Source organism: Vanessa atalanta, chromosome Z (assembly GCF_905147765.1).
Source record: "Vanessa atalanta chromosome Z, ilVanAtal1.2, whole genome shotgun sequence".
Classification (NCBI taxonomy): Eukaryota; Metazoa; Arthropoda; class Insecta; order Lepidoptera; family Nymphalidae; genus Vanessa; species Vanessa atalanta.
In genome coordinates, this window is record NC_061902.1 from 6,097,142 (window position 1) to 6,111,150 (window position 14,009).

Sequence of the window (14,009 nt, forward strand, 5' to 3'; positions counted from 1 at the left end):
TTTGATTTAATGTGATTATTAACTCGAAAGAACTTGTGATTGGATTATTTATTGCTTTTTTACAATACCTGCTTTTCTCGGTTTCTTGAGGATTTAAAAAAAGTTATTCAAAAACGTGGAGGGAAACAGTCAAAATCTGAATGAGAAAAGTATTTATTTAAGCAAGGTCTTTTCTTTTTAAACGCTTGAATTACACGCTCCAGTATCAGTTCACGCTTACTTATACAAACTGGTTTGTGCAACTGAGCACGTGCGTGTAGAAAGCAAAAGCCAAAAAGCACGATCTAACTGCATAAACCTTGGTACTTTTTCAGCAAGGTAAACTTTCAATTGTAATATATTTTGTTCTACGTGTTAAATCGCCTACAATATTATAAAGCCAATTAGTGCGTAGATTGTCTAACGACCATTTTTATAGACTTACTAAATAAAGACGGTGTCATTATAATGTCACAAATAAATATTTTTGGGAAAACTTTTGTGTGTCTCACTTTTAACACGTAGCTAAATCTTAGTCTAGAAATTGAAGTTTGGAACGTGGGTTTATTTTATGACGTTTACTAAAAAAAAGTTTTTTTTTCAACTTTTAGGTGAAAGGTCGAGGTCTATGTGAATAATAGCTTTGTATGAATTTTTAACAAATTTACAATCTATATCTAAATCGCGAACACTTAAAACCCTCTTTTTATTAAAGTCAGGCAAACAGCAGATTAATAATTAATAAGTATTATGTATAATAACTAATTTATACTAATTGAATCGTTTCTACGATGAGAGAAAGTTATTACTTTAGTCTCTTTATTAATTTCAGAAACACACACATTAACAATGACATATGGCAGTTCCACAATTACGTTATACTTATTACAGGGGCCCAACAAAGTACAGCAGTCGCTTAAAAAAAATTGTATACAACCCATGACAATAAGATTGTAGACTCGTAAATGCGAGGGTAAAATTAGACTCGTGAATTAGTTTAGGTTGTGAGGATTATTTTTATTAGATATAGAATAATAATAACATATTGAATAATAAAGAATGAATAGAGAGTATTGAAAATGAATTTATTTAACCTCGTTATTTAATATTATAGGATCTCAGTAAATAGTAATAAATCGGTCAACGAATTCAAATCTTAAGGTCAAATACAATACTGCGCCATATCGGCAGGTGCTAATTTTGGCTACAGATGCGCAATATTTGACAATGAATATCAGAAAGCGCATATAACAATAAGAGCTGTTGCAGAATTTAGGGCAGAATCTAAGCCTCGCATTTTATTTTTACCCTTGTGACGATAAGAATGATTTGGGTTACCTAAGTGCGGTGGGAAAAAACCGTTACGTTCATTTATTTTGTAATAATTATATTACACGTGAAATACTATTTTTGAATTAAAATTAAAACTTTTCTATTCTTAATAATGGTAATATTGTAAAGTATTAGAAAAGTGATAGTGGAACTCCACAGGTGTTCTACTGCAACACCTTAATAATCTCATAAGAGTAGTTGAATGAGAAATTTGGCACAAATTGAATTGTAGTGGGAGTTTCAAGAATACTGGGTAGTCTGGGTGGCATCTGCAAAGGCGGCCGCGGCGGCATGGTGGCGGTGTGGTGGGGAGACGGACGGTACAGCGTGACTGCTGGTATCGATCGTGAGATGCGTCACGTGGCAGCGAGCCCGCCTCGCCCGTAACCCCCATCCTCATCCCATGTCACTACCACGCCCGGCCGCCCTCCGCGCCTACTATTGTAGCACACCATTTTACTACGCTCACTACGATCGTACCCTACGACTAATTCACAATTTTTTACGCTAACAGCCCGCAAATGTGTGTCAAACTATATTGATATTTATTTTCTTTATTTCCTAATAAAATGTTTATAAAGACATTTAACCGCTTTAAAAACTTAATAATAGGAATTAGCCCTGGCAAATCCCCTCGCGTAACGAACGTGAGAGCATTAGATATTTTATTATGCTTAAGACGGTAGTTGTACATCTATAGGGCATAAAAAGATTGGAATACATTTAACCGTTAGATAAGAGTGCCCAGCACAATATGACAAAAGAGAAACCTGACAGCTCTCCCGCAACGGTCCTAACATTTTAAATTAAATTCAGTTGGAAGATGACAAAAGAGCTAACCCTACTGATTTGTGATCTTACGCTACGTTCCCGTGAGGTGAGGGTCGCCGCGAAGGGAGCAGGCGCGGGGGGACGCAGCGGAAAAGGGCGTAGATATGAGCCGGTTGGCGCGGTATGTGTACACGCCGATATCACATCTGCAACGATCACTTAACATTTGCCGAGAACACGTGTAGAGAACTAAAACCCCTTTTGAAACTTGTTGCCAGCTCAGAGGCATTCAAGGAAAATTACTAGTGTTCATATGTTCCTCTTCCCTCTACAAAACGGCAAAGCGCAACTATTTGTTACTACTTGTTAGCTTGTTTTTGTCATATCCGGCGCCGCAAGCGTTCTGATACCTCTTTTGAGTGAACTAGTTCTACTTTACTAATCGTGCAATTACTCCTTTGCAGCATTTTATATATGTATTGTTGAATTTGATTAATTTTATTATAATATTAGTATTTTAAAATCTATTACATATCAGATTAATCGTTCAAATAATGAGTGTTTCAAATAAAATCTTAAAATTCATATTTTTCGTAAAATCATTTTTATATTCGGTTTTGAGTAAAAACTTTCTTGATATTGTAATAGATTAGGTGGTATTGTTGCATAAGCCTACAAATCAAACCACACACATGCGTCATATGTATGTGCTATAATACTTAAAAGTTCGCTCTAAACGCATGTAAAAGCGCACACTAAACGAATCAGAATGAGGGTAAAAGTAGCCTTCAGTCAAGTTAGTATTAACAATCAAAGAATGCGTAGAACCGAGCGTAAAAGTGAACTGCAACAAGTTCAGAGAGAGCAAGCGAGTGAGCGCGCAACAAGTGGTCAATTGAGCCGCCGCAGTTTTCGCGAAGGGTGGTTGCTGTCTCCCACCGGTTGATCTGGACCACGCTTCGTACTTAGCCTGGTTTTCACAGACGTAATCAAGACAAACCCTAGCGCTAGATTGGCTTCGATCGCCGAGTTCAAATACTAATTATTGACTTTCGATAAAGTAATCGTCTTAACTCGTAACACGAGTAAAATACGATGTCTTAAGATTGTAAATGTAAGGGTACTTACCGCCACCCCCCGCCTCCTGCATTTGAAGAGTCATTGCTGGTATCCTTCAACTGGATAGCGCTCGCACTTTGTAAGTTTGGCACGTTCACGCTGTGAAACAAATAATTCAAAATATGTTTAGGGGTTAAATACAATTACCATTAAATTCTAAATTGCAACAAAAATTCTGATCTCTTTGATTAATATTCGAAATTATATTAGACTTGTTTCAAAACGAGTTAAACGGATACAATAGATAAATAAATAATTATTTGTTTTGAATATTTAACTTCACAAACTAGGTTTGTTAATTTTTTATTCAAGAGACCGTTATGACAAGGGTGTCTTGAATTGGTTCGGATGTGGCATAATACGACCCAGGGTTTCTATAGCATTGTGAGCCGTTGCAATTTTTGCGACAGTTGTATGCCATTACACACAAATCAGTCACCTGTGATTAAAATAAATATAATAAGCCATCTAAGTTTAATTATTTTGTAATATTAAACGGTAAAATCAAGATAAGAATAAATAAATAATTAAAATGATAATTTTCTCAAACATGTTAGGCATTTAATTCATATAATTCTATATTTAATGGTAAATAATTAAAATATGTATTTACACTAATCCATATAAAAATACTGCTTATCAAATATCTTTTCGATTCTAAACTGTAGAATCTACATTCCCAACCGGTTTTATATTACATTTGTAAAATGAGTATTCACGCCAGCTTGTATGAGCCTATTCTTGAAAAATGTTTATTTCTCATTTTATTCATGTAGTCATACACAATGTTTCACACAAGCATTTAAATTTACATCAAAAGATAGTTAACAAAAGAAATATAATTATATCAAGATTATCATGTTAAAAAAAGCCATTAGTTAACTTAAATCAAGTACAGGATCCATATAAATCAATGATTATGCTGCAAACTTAAAATGCCACGTGGACATTGTTTATAGTAGAGCTAGAGCGTCGGTTCTAGAGATTTCTGGGCTCCATTGAAGCATTGTTTAAGCGAGGACAATGCGTTTTTAAATCGGAGCAGGTAAACACACGACCTTCTCCGAAACTCGCCGAGAACAGCAGAATGATCGAGATGCCTGCGGGCGTCTTGTGTGTGGTGTTTTCAATCTCCTAAATATTTTACCCTTAGACTTATGCAAATTTTTTGTTCAAGAAAACGATAATTAAATTTCACAGATATTAAGATAAGGCTCAATTCACTGAACTACTTTAGTCTTGTCAAAAGATAAATGACTTGCTGTCATTGTATATTATTTATATTTTAAGAGTATTTAAAAAAAACTTTAATCGAGATTTACTGTTATCTATAAGGGTAAAAACCCCAAGCTGGTAACACTACTTGTATAGTCTTTCTCAGTCCGCGACCCGCATCGCAAACCAAAACAACTGACTCATCTTATCCGATTACCTAAGTTGCACTTTTATATCTTATTACAAACCCAGACAGCAATGTAGCTTCATTGGGTTGATAACAACAGTTTTTAGCGTCGCTACATATTTAAATAAAGTACATAATTTTCTTTATTTTTTTTACAAATATAACGATGTTAAATAAAACTAACAAAGAATAACTATTGCATTATCACAATTAAATATATCTCGGTATTTATTATATTATTTTACCTTATATGTTAATTATTACTTGAAATTTGTGTAGAATATATGAATCGAGTTTGTATCAGATATGTCGTAGCGTACCTGTATAAGAATCTAAGATTTTCTACTTAGAGATAAATTTAATACATTTTATAAATGTACTTCAATAAGTCAAATATCAAATATCGATGTAAATAAAATTTGACTGGTTGCAACTTACATTTTTTTGTTCGCAACCGAAGGCTCCACAACCAAAGGCAGTCCGCAGTAAGAGTAACCTAGGAAGAATTACTTTAATTTGTAACAATCTTTATTACTTTTTAAAAAGCATTACATTAATTACTTTAGATTGTAGATTGTGATAGTCATATATTTACCATGTAGTTTATCGATGGCTCGGTCAGCTGCGGACTGATCGGGGAAGTCGACGAAAGCGTATCCTCCGCGTTTGACCGAGATTTCTGCAACCGTCAAGTTATGCTCCGCAAACAACTGCCGAACTGCTTCCTCATCAGCTTCGGTTGGAAGATTACCGATATATAGCTTGTTCATCGCCGAAACAGTTTTCAATTGTTCACTCATGCTGGCTGTTATCTGGGTTTTATGATTCCTGTACTATGGAAAACAGTTAAAGCTGTACGGTGAGTGACGTGTCCGATGGATCGTTTTTCTTTTGTCTTATAAGCGGATTGATATACGGCTGAATTCCGAACGCGTCATTATTTTACCAAGTGTCAAGATGGCCACGCACTGTAAGTTGTTAGATAGAAAAGAGGTTTTATTAAAAAAAAAATTATAATCATTAAAATTATTTTAAGTATAATAATACTACTAATACTTATAATATCAATTTTATTTTGATTACCTCTTAAAATTAGATTTCTAATTACTGTACATTGATTTCAGTGGGTAAAATTTTATGAGATCCTAATTTTGCCAATTTGTCATATTTTGTGACTTTCAGCGTCTCATTATTTGCTGTTAGTTTCCGCCGGCTTCGCCCGCGTTTGAAAGGGTTCAGGTGCCATTCCAGACTATAATCTATATCTATGCAAAATTTCATTCGGATCCGTTCAGCCACTCTTGTGTGATTGAGCTACAAACATCCATCCATCCATTAGCAGATTACAACTTGAGAAAATATTTATTTAATTGATAATATTATTAAGAATCAAACAATAACATATTATGAAATATATATCTCCGCGGAAATAAAAAGTATTATATGCCAATTAAAAAAAAACGGTTATTTTTAAATAGTGTTAAAAATAATTTAATAATTAAAGAACGCAGTCAGTAGATATGTTTGTGCGCTTTTGTAATAAAAACTACATAAATGGATAAATGTGATGACTCTAAGAATTAGATCTTACCGCTATTACGCTTAGATATCTAACACCGCTGAGTAAGTAAGTAACTTACCTACCTACAACTAAGCTATTCCGACTGATAACATTATCATTCGCATTATAAAATGATTGGTGGATAGAATTGCAATATTTTAATAATTACACAGCTGTGTACCAAAGTTCTGTTTAAGAACATTTTGTTTAATACAACAACAAAAATGCAATATAGTTGAAGATGGAGGTTAGAAAAAGTGATTGCAAAAATTATTTAATCAAAATTGTAAATCATAAATATTCTAAAAAAATATATATATTTTGTGTGAGTTGCTCGATGAATTATTGCTGCAGGATTATGTGGCAAATTTTAAATTTAAATTTATAGATACATTAAAAACACACTATCTAAATGAAAATTCTATGGTTCGATAAGAACCTAATATCTATCCAACGAGCCCTTTTGATCAATCCTTAGAGTGGAGGAAACAAATATTGGCTTTCTGTTAAGGATTTCAAATCTAGACTTGAGCTCAGAGGATTGAAATATCCAATACGTATTACTTTCAAGAGATATACTAGATATCTACTAGATATTTCTTTAATTTATAACATTAAGTAGTTCTGCAGATTAAATGTTAAAATAATTTTAAATTAATTTAATACTAGTAGCAGTAAACATATAATTTCTACCAAAGGAACAATGGAATCACGCTGATAGAGTGTTCATAAATAATACCTCAATCGACATCGGGCAAATATCAATGCAAATATTAATAACGTATCAATTGCCTTATGGCATTTAACGTCTATACTGGAAAATTCTCAACAAGACAAGCTGTATCTATCTATTAAATATTTTATGGTTAGGAATTGCTATGTCAGTTTGGAATATAACCATGTAAATTGGCGTTAGCGAAGTGGTCGAAATTTAACGATAACCATTATTGAAAATTTGAGCAAAACATAATGCGATAATTTGCATTTTTCGAACATTTTATTCGAAACTTAAGTATACTTTTTTTCTTGATATCTAAATGTCACCTTTGAAACAAATAAAAAAAAGTAAATCAGTTGACAAGAGACGGAGAAAGGGCACTGAAATGGGTTGTCTTTGCGTATTTACGTTAAGACTAGCTGTGCCCGCGACTTCGTGCGCGTTATTTGGATATTGTAGCGTGATTTTATTTTTATTCTATATATAATTCTAAAATAAAAGTAGCCTAAGTTACTCCTTATTACATCCGTTATCTGCCAGTGAAAGTCGAAATCGGTTTAGTTGTTCCAGAGATTAGCCGGAACAAACAGACAGACAGACAAAAATTGTAAAAAAATATATTTTGGTATATGTACCGTGTATACATACATATGTATTTAGTCAAAATGAATTATTTTAATATTACAAACAGACACCCCAATTTTATTATATGTATAGATGTCATATTTAAAAAATAGTAAATGATAATTGTCAATCTCTTGTTAGAGTACTTACATACCACTGAGGCTCAAATCTCAAGTCACGCCTATTATTATTTACATTATTGATTGTTTTGTTAAGAAATTCTAATTAGCAGACTAGTGATAGGAAGTTGGTAGTTTTCTAATCCCGTATTTCACAGAGCACCTGCGCCTGATCCCTCCCCATTCGTGGAGGATTACTATCCCAGCGGAGTGAGGGAATAGCGCCAACTTGCACAATTAGTTTAAAATATAAAACTGTATAAGATATTTCAATGCCACGGTCTAATTCTAAGCCTTTAGCTAATATAGCTTTTGGACTTAACCATTTTGATTGATAATAAGATATTTATATATTTTTTTTGACGTTTACGAGAATTTGAAAATCTCAGAAGGCATAACAAAAATGTCATAACAATACTTTAAAACTATGTGCCCTGTGTCTCAACATATTGTAGTATAAAGATCGTGATTACTCTGCTCGCTATAATTGTTAATGTCATGGCCAATAAATATGTCGCACTTTGCAAATGCATTGTGAACCGTTGGACCCGAGTAATAACGTCCCCATGTGGACATCACATTATACCGAAAAGAATATCATTTAAATATATTTCCTTATTAGTATAAGCTGTGCCCGCGACTTTGACCGCGTTTGAATTTAACAAAAAAAGTTATTGTTCAGATTGCAGATTTTACTATAAGTTATTTTCTGTATTAGGCATCTTTTGTGATATTAAGTTAGTAGGAGACACCTGATGTGTCGGCGGAGTGTTGGTATTGGCGAGGACTGCGTGCGATACTGCACAGTATTTGGATATTGCTGCGTGACTTTATTAATATTTTAAATATAAAATAAAAGTAGCCTAAGTTACTCCTTATTACATCACATGCTAGTGAACGTTCCATCAAAATCGGTCCAGCCGTTCCAGAGATTAGCTGGAACAAAGAGACAGACAGACATATTTTTTTTATAAAAAATGTTATTTTGTTATGTGTGCCGTGTATACATATATGTGCATTTAGTAAAAAGCGAGTATTTTAATATTATAGACACTCCAATTTTATTATATGTATAGAAGATTTATAAATATAGTTATTATTTTATAATATTTTTAGTAGAGTTTAATTTTAATCCGATTTAGTCTCTGATTTTCTAAAATAATAATGAAAATTAACGATTCATTATATTTATTGTATATAGAGAATAATACTAAAAGTAGGAAGACACAAAAGGTTATTTTTATTAGTACTTCATTCTTAAGAAAAGAGGTACGAGTTAGTTGTAACATTGTTCTAAAAAGGTCTAATGTTCAACTTATTTTAATGGCCGTGCTTTCGCAAAAAGCTCTTCTAGGTATTAACAATGAATGAAAGACTGCTTCCTCTGAAAACACAATTAAAGCAGGTAGCTTCGGATCTGTATTGTTCAGACTTAAAACATATTTACTAATCTCTTTACGAATTTACCGAAGTATTAAATAAAAAAAAAACAAAAACATTTCAGCACACGATTCGTTATATAAAATTATGTATACAGAAAATTACAATTGAATCGTATTTTAACGGCTTTTCGAAAGTTCTGCTTTAATGTTAATGGAATATTATCTATGTGTTTATTTATTTGTTAATTTAATGACTTACAGCCATAAGTACAGCTAAAGTACTTACACAAAAATTCATACTGTGTTATTTTTTAATAAAGTTCGAAATCTACAAAGAGTATATCGATCGATTGTCATAAATAATTTATTGAAGCTATATTTTATATCCTTATATTATCACTTATAGTAATGGCTTCACACGGATATTTTATTTTTTATACGGACGAATAGGAAATATGATGCACCTCATTTAGGTAGGTAGCTTTTAACATCTGATGAATAAATCTTAAAAGGAAAAAACACACTAAGGTCTTGTCTTCTCTGTCGTTGATTTTTAAATGTTTAAGTACAATATTATGTAATTAATAATACCTATTTTGACTGCGTTCTATCGAATTAATTTTATCGAATTGAATACTAATAATAACTAGACTATAGGGTGAATTTTATATCAATTGAATTAGTATTTTTTTAATCAAATAATATCCAGTGCTTCTAAAATAAACCTGCCTGTTACTACCTCTCACGTCTTATTTCTACTGAGTTTTATCAACCTTAGTGCACTTAATAACTTAAAAGCATTGGTTCTAATAGCTAAGTGTAGGTACATAAGTGCTAATTCTCATTTATACAAGAGTGTAAAAGAAAAACATTATGTACTGTAAATTATTATCTATGAGTGGGAAAGATGTGTGTTCTTACGGCCTTTTCACCTATATTTTATTGTTTTGGCAGCATTTGCTCGGTAAGGCGCCCGGACTAACAATTTCCTCTCGATTACGTCGAGATAATTACCTTAAAAGTTTGCAAACATACCCTATGTTATCATATCGCTTTTGACTATCCTGAAATTATTAAATATCATAATAAGTATAAAAGTTCCATATCAATTGGAGTAGTATTTTTGCGTGAATCTGGAAAAAAAATTAGTTTATTATTTTTAGTTCACATATGTGTTCACACGTATCAGCAGTTATACTGCCGCCAAAAGGGCATAAGTGCTTCTTATCGCTGGGCGTGTAAGGTAAAGGTAAGTGAAGAGTGGTAATTATAATCACGATGTGAGACATACTTGTATAACTTATGAATTTATATGTAAAGTGGTTTAATTGTCAGTGTAAGGATACCTCACAGTCTTAATGTCTATGCGCCATATCGGCCACTTACCAAGAGTGCAGTGCAATTTACTTGTCTGATTTAATATTATAAACAAAACAAAAACTATATACAAAATAGTATATTTGAATTTTTTGGAGAATAATCTGTTTTTATGAGACCTTAATTTTATTATCTCGGTGAAAAGATTTATAACTTGTGGCATTAGTAATGTGTATGCGTGGAATTCTTAATGGTCGCCAATATTAAACTTAATATAACATTTTAAACCCGTCTTAAGAAGATACATATATTAGATTATTGATTAAATGATTATTTGGTCTTTAAATTTATTTGAAAAGACGAATGTAACAATGTTCATCAAAAATCCAACGATGAAACGCAATACAATTTTAAGAGGAATAAGTAGGTACAGCATAAATTATTTGTTACATTAAAAAGAGCGGTCTCTATCAACCATTTCATTTACGATAAATTATTATGTACTCGGAACGTTATTCAATGGTTATTAATTTGTTAGTTTGCCTTGGCCTGTTACACTATCGCCATCTAGTGTCAAATATCAAAGTTGAAGTCATTGTTTAGTGCCATCTAGCGATCTAACAATGCGTCAAAGGAATAAAACTAATTTTATTGGTGTTAAAATAAAATTATATTAATTTAGAATCTTTTTTGAAAATATGCTTAAAAAAATAAGAGGAAACTTAGTGAATCCGTAAGCTATAAGGTAGAATCATCGATGTAAAGTCAGGAATTGATATTTATTAATTATTTTTTATTTTAAAGAAATTATTATAATTATTGTTATACCCATATGGCAGCATTTGCCTATATACTTTTATATAATGACTGGAATAAAGTGTTAGTTAAAAAATACTATGATAAACATTATTGCAGTGTCTTCTAAACATAGTCCGATACCGATTTAAAGTTGATACGGATTTTTCATTGATTTAGCAGTTGTACTTTCAAGATGGAGATAGACATTAATTATTATTATACTACTGTTAGGAAAATTAAATATTAGAAAGTAGTACTAATATACAAATAAGCCTTTGATTTAAATTCAGCCAAAATGTATACATATTTCCAAAAGGTAAATACTATCTAAAAAAACTATATTAACATCTAAACTATACAATAACAGTTTAAATATTTTAAGTATATTTACTTAATATGCTATTTACTGTTTTTAGAGATATCATGAGATTCTGGATTAGACGTACTTCCGTAAAATTTATCAGCACAGATAGTTAATTTAGCTCGACATCGTATTTTAAATTTGCATATACTAATATTCATTCTGTCGTTGCGAAGTCGGGACGTTAAACCAAATTATTCTAGGTGGTAGGACTTTTTGCAAGCCCTGGGATGGTACAACCCACACATCACAGATTTTACCGTCAATCAACAATACTTAGTAGGAATTGTTGTTCCGGTTTGAGTGAGTCAGCAAAACTTCATGCACAAGGGATATAATATTTTTTTTCCAAGGTTGATGTCGCCTTGACGATGTAAGGAATGTTTAAAATTTCTTACAGCATCAATGTCTATAGGCTGCGGTGACGACTTACCATCAATAATTTGATCGTCCTCCTAAAGATTTTAAATCTATAAAAAAATACAGTGCTGATTCAAACCTACATCCATTTTTATTTTAAAACAACAGGTAGCGGAATGCTTGCTCATGTTCTTACTTTTGCTGGGTAATATATGGACTTAACCATTATACGAGTAAGTAGTAACAAACCGCCACTATAAGCATGGCTTACATAGTATTTTTATTGATTTTAATCTCACATGACCTTGTGGGCAAGAGCCGCCACATTTTGCCGGCACCGTTGCTGATGCTGATCTAAAATTTATCTAAAATGTCTGTAGATATAATCACAAATAACATTCATATTTCAGAATTCCGAAGTAGAAAAACTGTTTGATTGATATGTTTCTGATGATTGTTGTAATTATCATATTAAGAATATAATAATTAATAACATTGTGGCCTAAATATAAAAATAAAAAACAAAAATGATTACTATACAAATCATGTCCGCATGGAAAGGTGGCATGAATGCTAGCATCGCAATTCTGAGTAAAGATTTAAACAAAGATTTTTGTTCTATTACTACTATTTATTTATTATATTTTGCACGGCCCTCGTTTTCGAGATTTTGTTTCTGTTTTTGCACCATTTTGTCTGAACTAAAATCGGTTAGGAGTAGGTACCCAATAAGCATTGAATTTCTACGTGTATTGAGTATGATTGCTTTCTGTAATAAATGAAAAGTGAGTTTGTGAATACCAAGAGCATGTAAGCTGGAGAATAGTGAGTGGGGAATGACTCCAGTAGATGAGATTATTAGATAATGGGTATAGTTTTTACAGCATTTACTTTCCACTAACATTTAAAATCGATAGACAATGGCAATTTATCCGGTCAAAATGGAGGCTAATGTTTTGTGTATCTGGCACAGCAATGTCCATAAGGTACACTGTCTCATTTTTTTATCATGTAGCATAATTTTCGTTTTATTAAAGTGCACAATCAAATCAGATATTAGGATTCTTATCCCAATGCAACTTAAATTCACGTGATGATTCGAGGATTATAATTAAGTATCTGGTTCATATGTATTATTAACAGTTTTGCTACTAACAAGTTTGTATTTGAATGAGAGGTATTGCCGAACAATGGCATCTATTTGATCGTGCCTATGTTTATAATCTGTCTGTGCTGCTAATTACATGCCCCTGTGATATACTGTATAGTTTCTGAACTATTGCGTCCGTGTCGGCAAATTTGTGAATTAATTGTATTCTACATTTATCATTGCTAAATTCTGTTAAATTAGTAACATTATTAACTTCACTTAAACTATTAGCACTAGACTAGCATTGTTAGTCTGATAGTTAAAGATCCATCTTGCCACTGGCACTACGGGGATAATTGCCTAATTTTTGAAATATAGTATATATAGTATTAGAATTTTTCAATGAAATTAGTTATTTTAAATTAATCAATAATTATTAATATAAGTAACGAAGAAGTTTCGTTTTTGACAATTACACACTGAATTTTATATTTTGTTTATTTTGAGCGCTAAAGTCTTAATCTGATTAATAAGGTAATACTTTTACCTTCAAATCATTGGTAACTCGGGGCTATAAAAGATTTTCGATTGTTTATAGCGTAACTATTTCATATATAAAATATGTTAAAAGAAGTAATTACAAAATTCTTCTCGATTTCAGGTTTAATAAAAAAAATGTTTTTCTTGTGACATCTACCGTCTAAACAGTAAATGTTTTGTAGTTTAAAACCGCGGAATAGTTTTGGGGACAATACTTGTAGTGATTTAATGTAGTGAAGATAGATGGCGCTGTTCGAGATTTAAAGTATATTTTTCATATTTGAATGAAAAATTAGCAGATGTTTTAAAACTGTTGTATGAATAATAATTTCTAGATTACAGATTATACAAAAAAAAACATATTCAAATTAGTATTTTTTTTAGATATAATGTTATTTCTTCGTGTATACATTTCCTAACTTCTTTATTAATAACATATCACAAACTCGCTTTTTGCATCTCTTTGTATTTCCGCTAACTTATTCTAAACCATTCAAGAGATTTGACGCGGTTTTCACTAATAGAAAGTTTAGTCT

General features: G+C 31.8%; 1 protein-coding gene across 1 annotated transcript; it reads right to left on the reverse strand.

The window, feature by feature from the left end:
• Nucleotides 1–3,206: 3,206 nt before the first annotated feature.
• LOC125076195 (insulin-like growth factor 2 mRNA-binding protein 2) lies at nucleotides 3,207–5,471 on the reverse strand. The gene is made up of 3 exons (XM_047688226.1): nucleotides 5,199–5,471; nucleotides 5,042–5,099; nucleotides 3,207–3,300 (listed from the first exon to the last, which is right to left on the reverse strand). The coding sequence occupies exons 1-3, from the start codon at nucleotides 5,401–5,403 to the stop codon at nucleotides 3,207–3,209; spliced, it is 357 nt and encodes a 118-aa protein (XP_047544182.1). The 5' UTR covers nucleotides 5,404–5,471.
• Nucleotides 5,472–14,009: the final 8,538 nt, after the last annotated feature.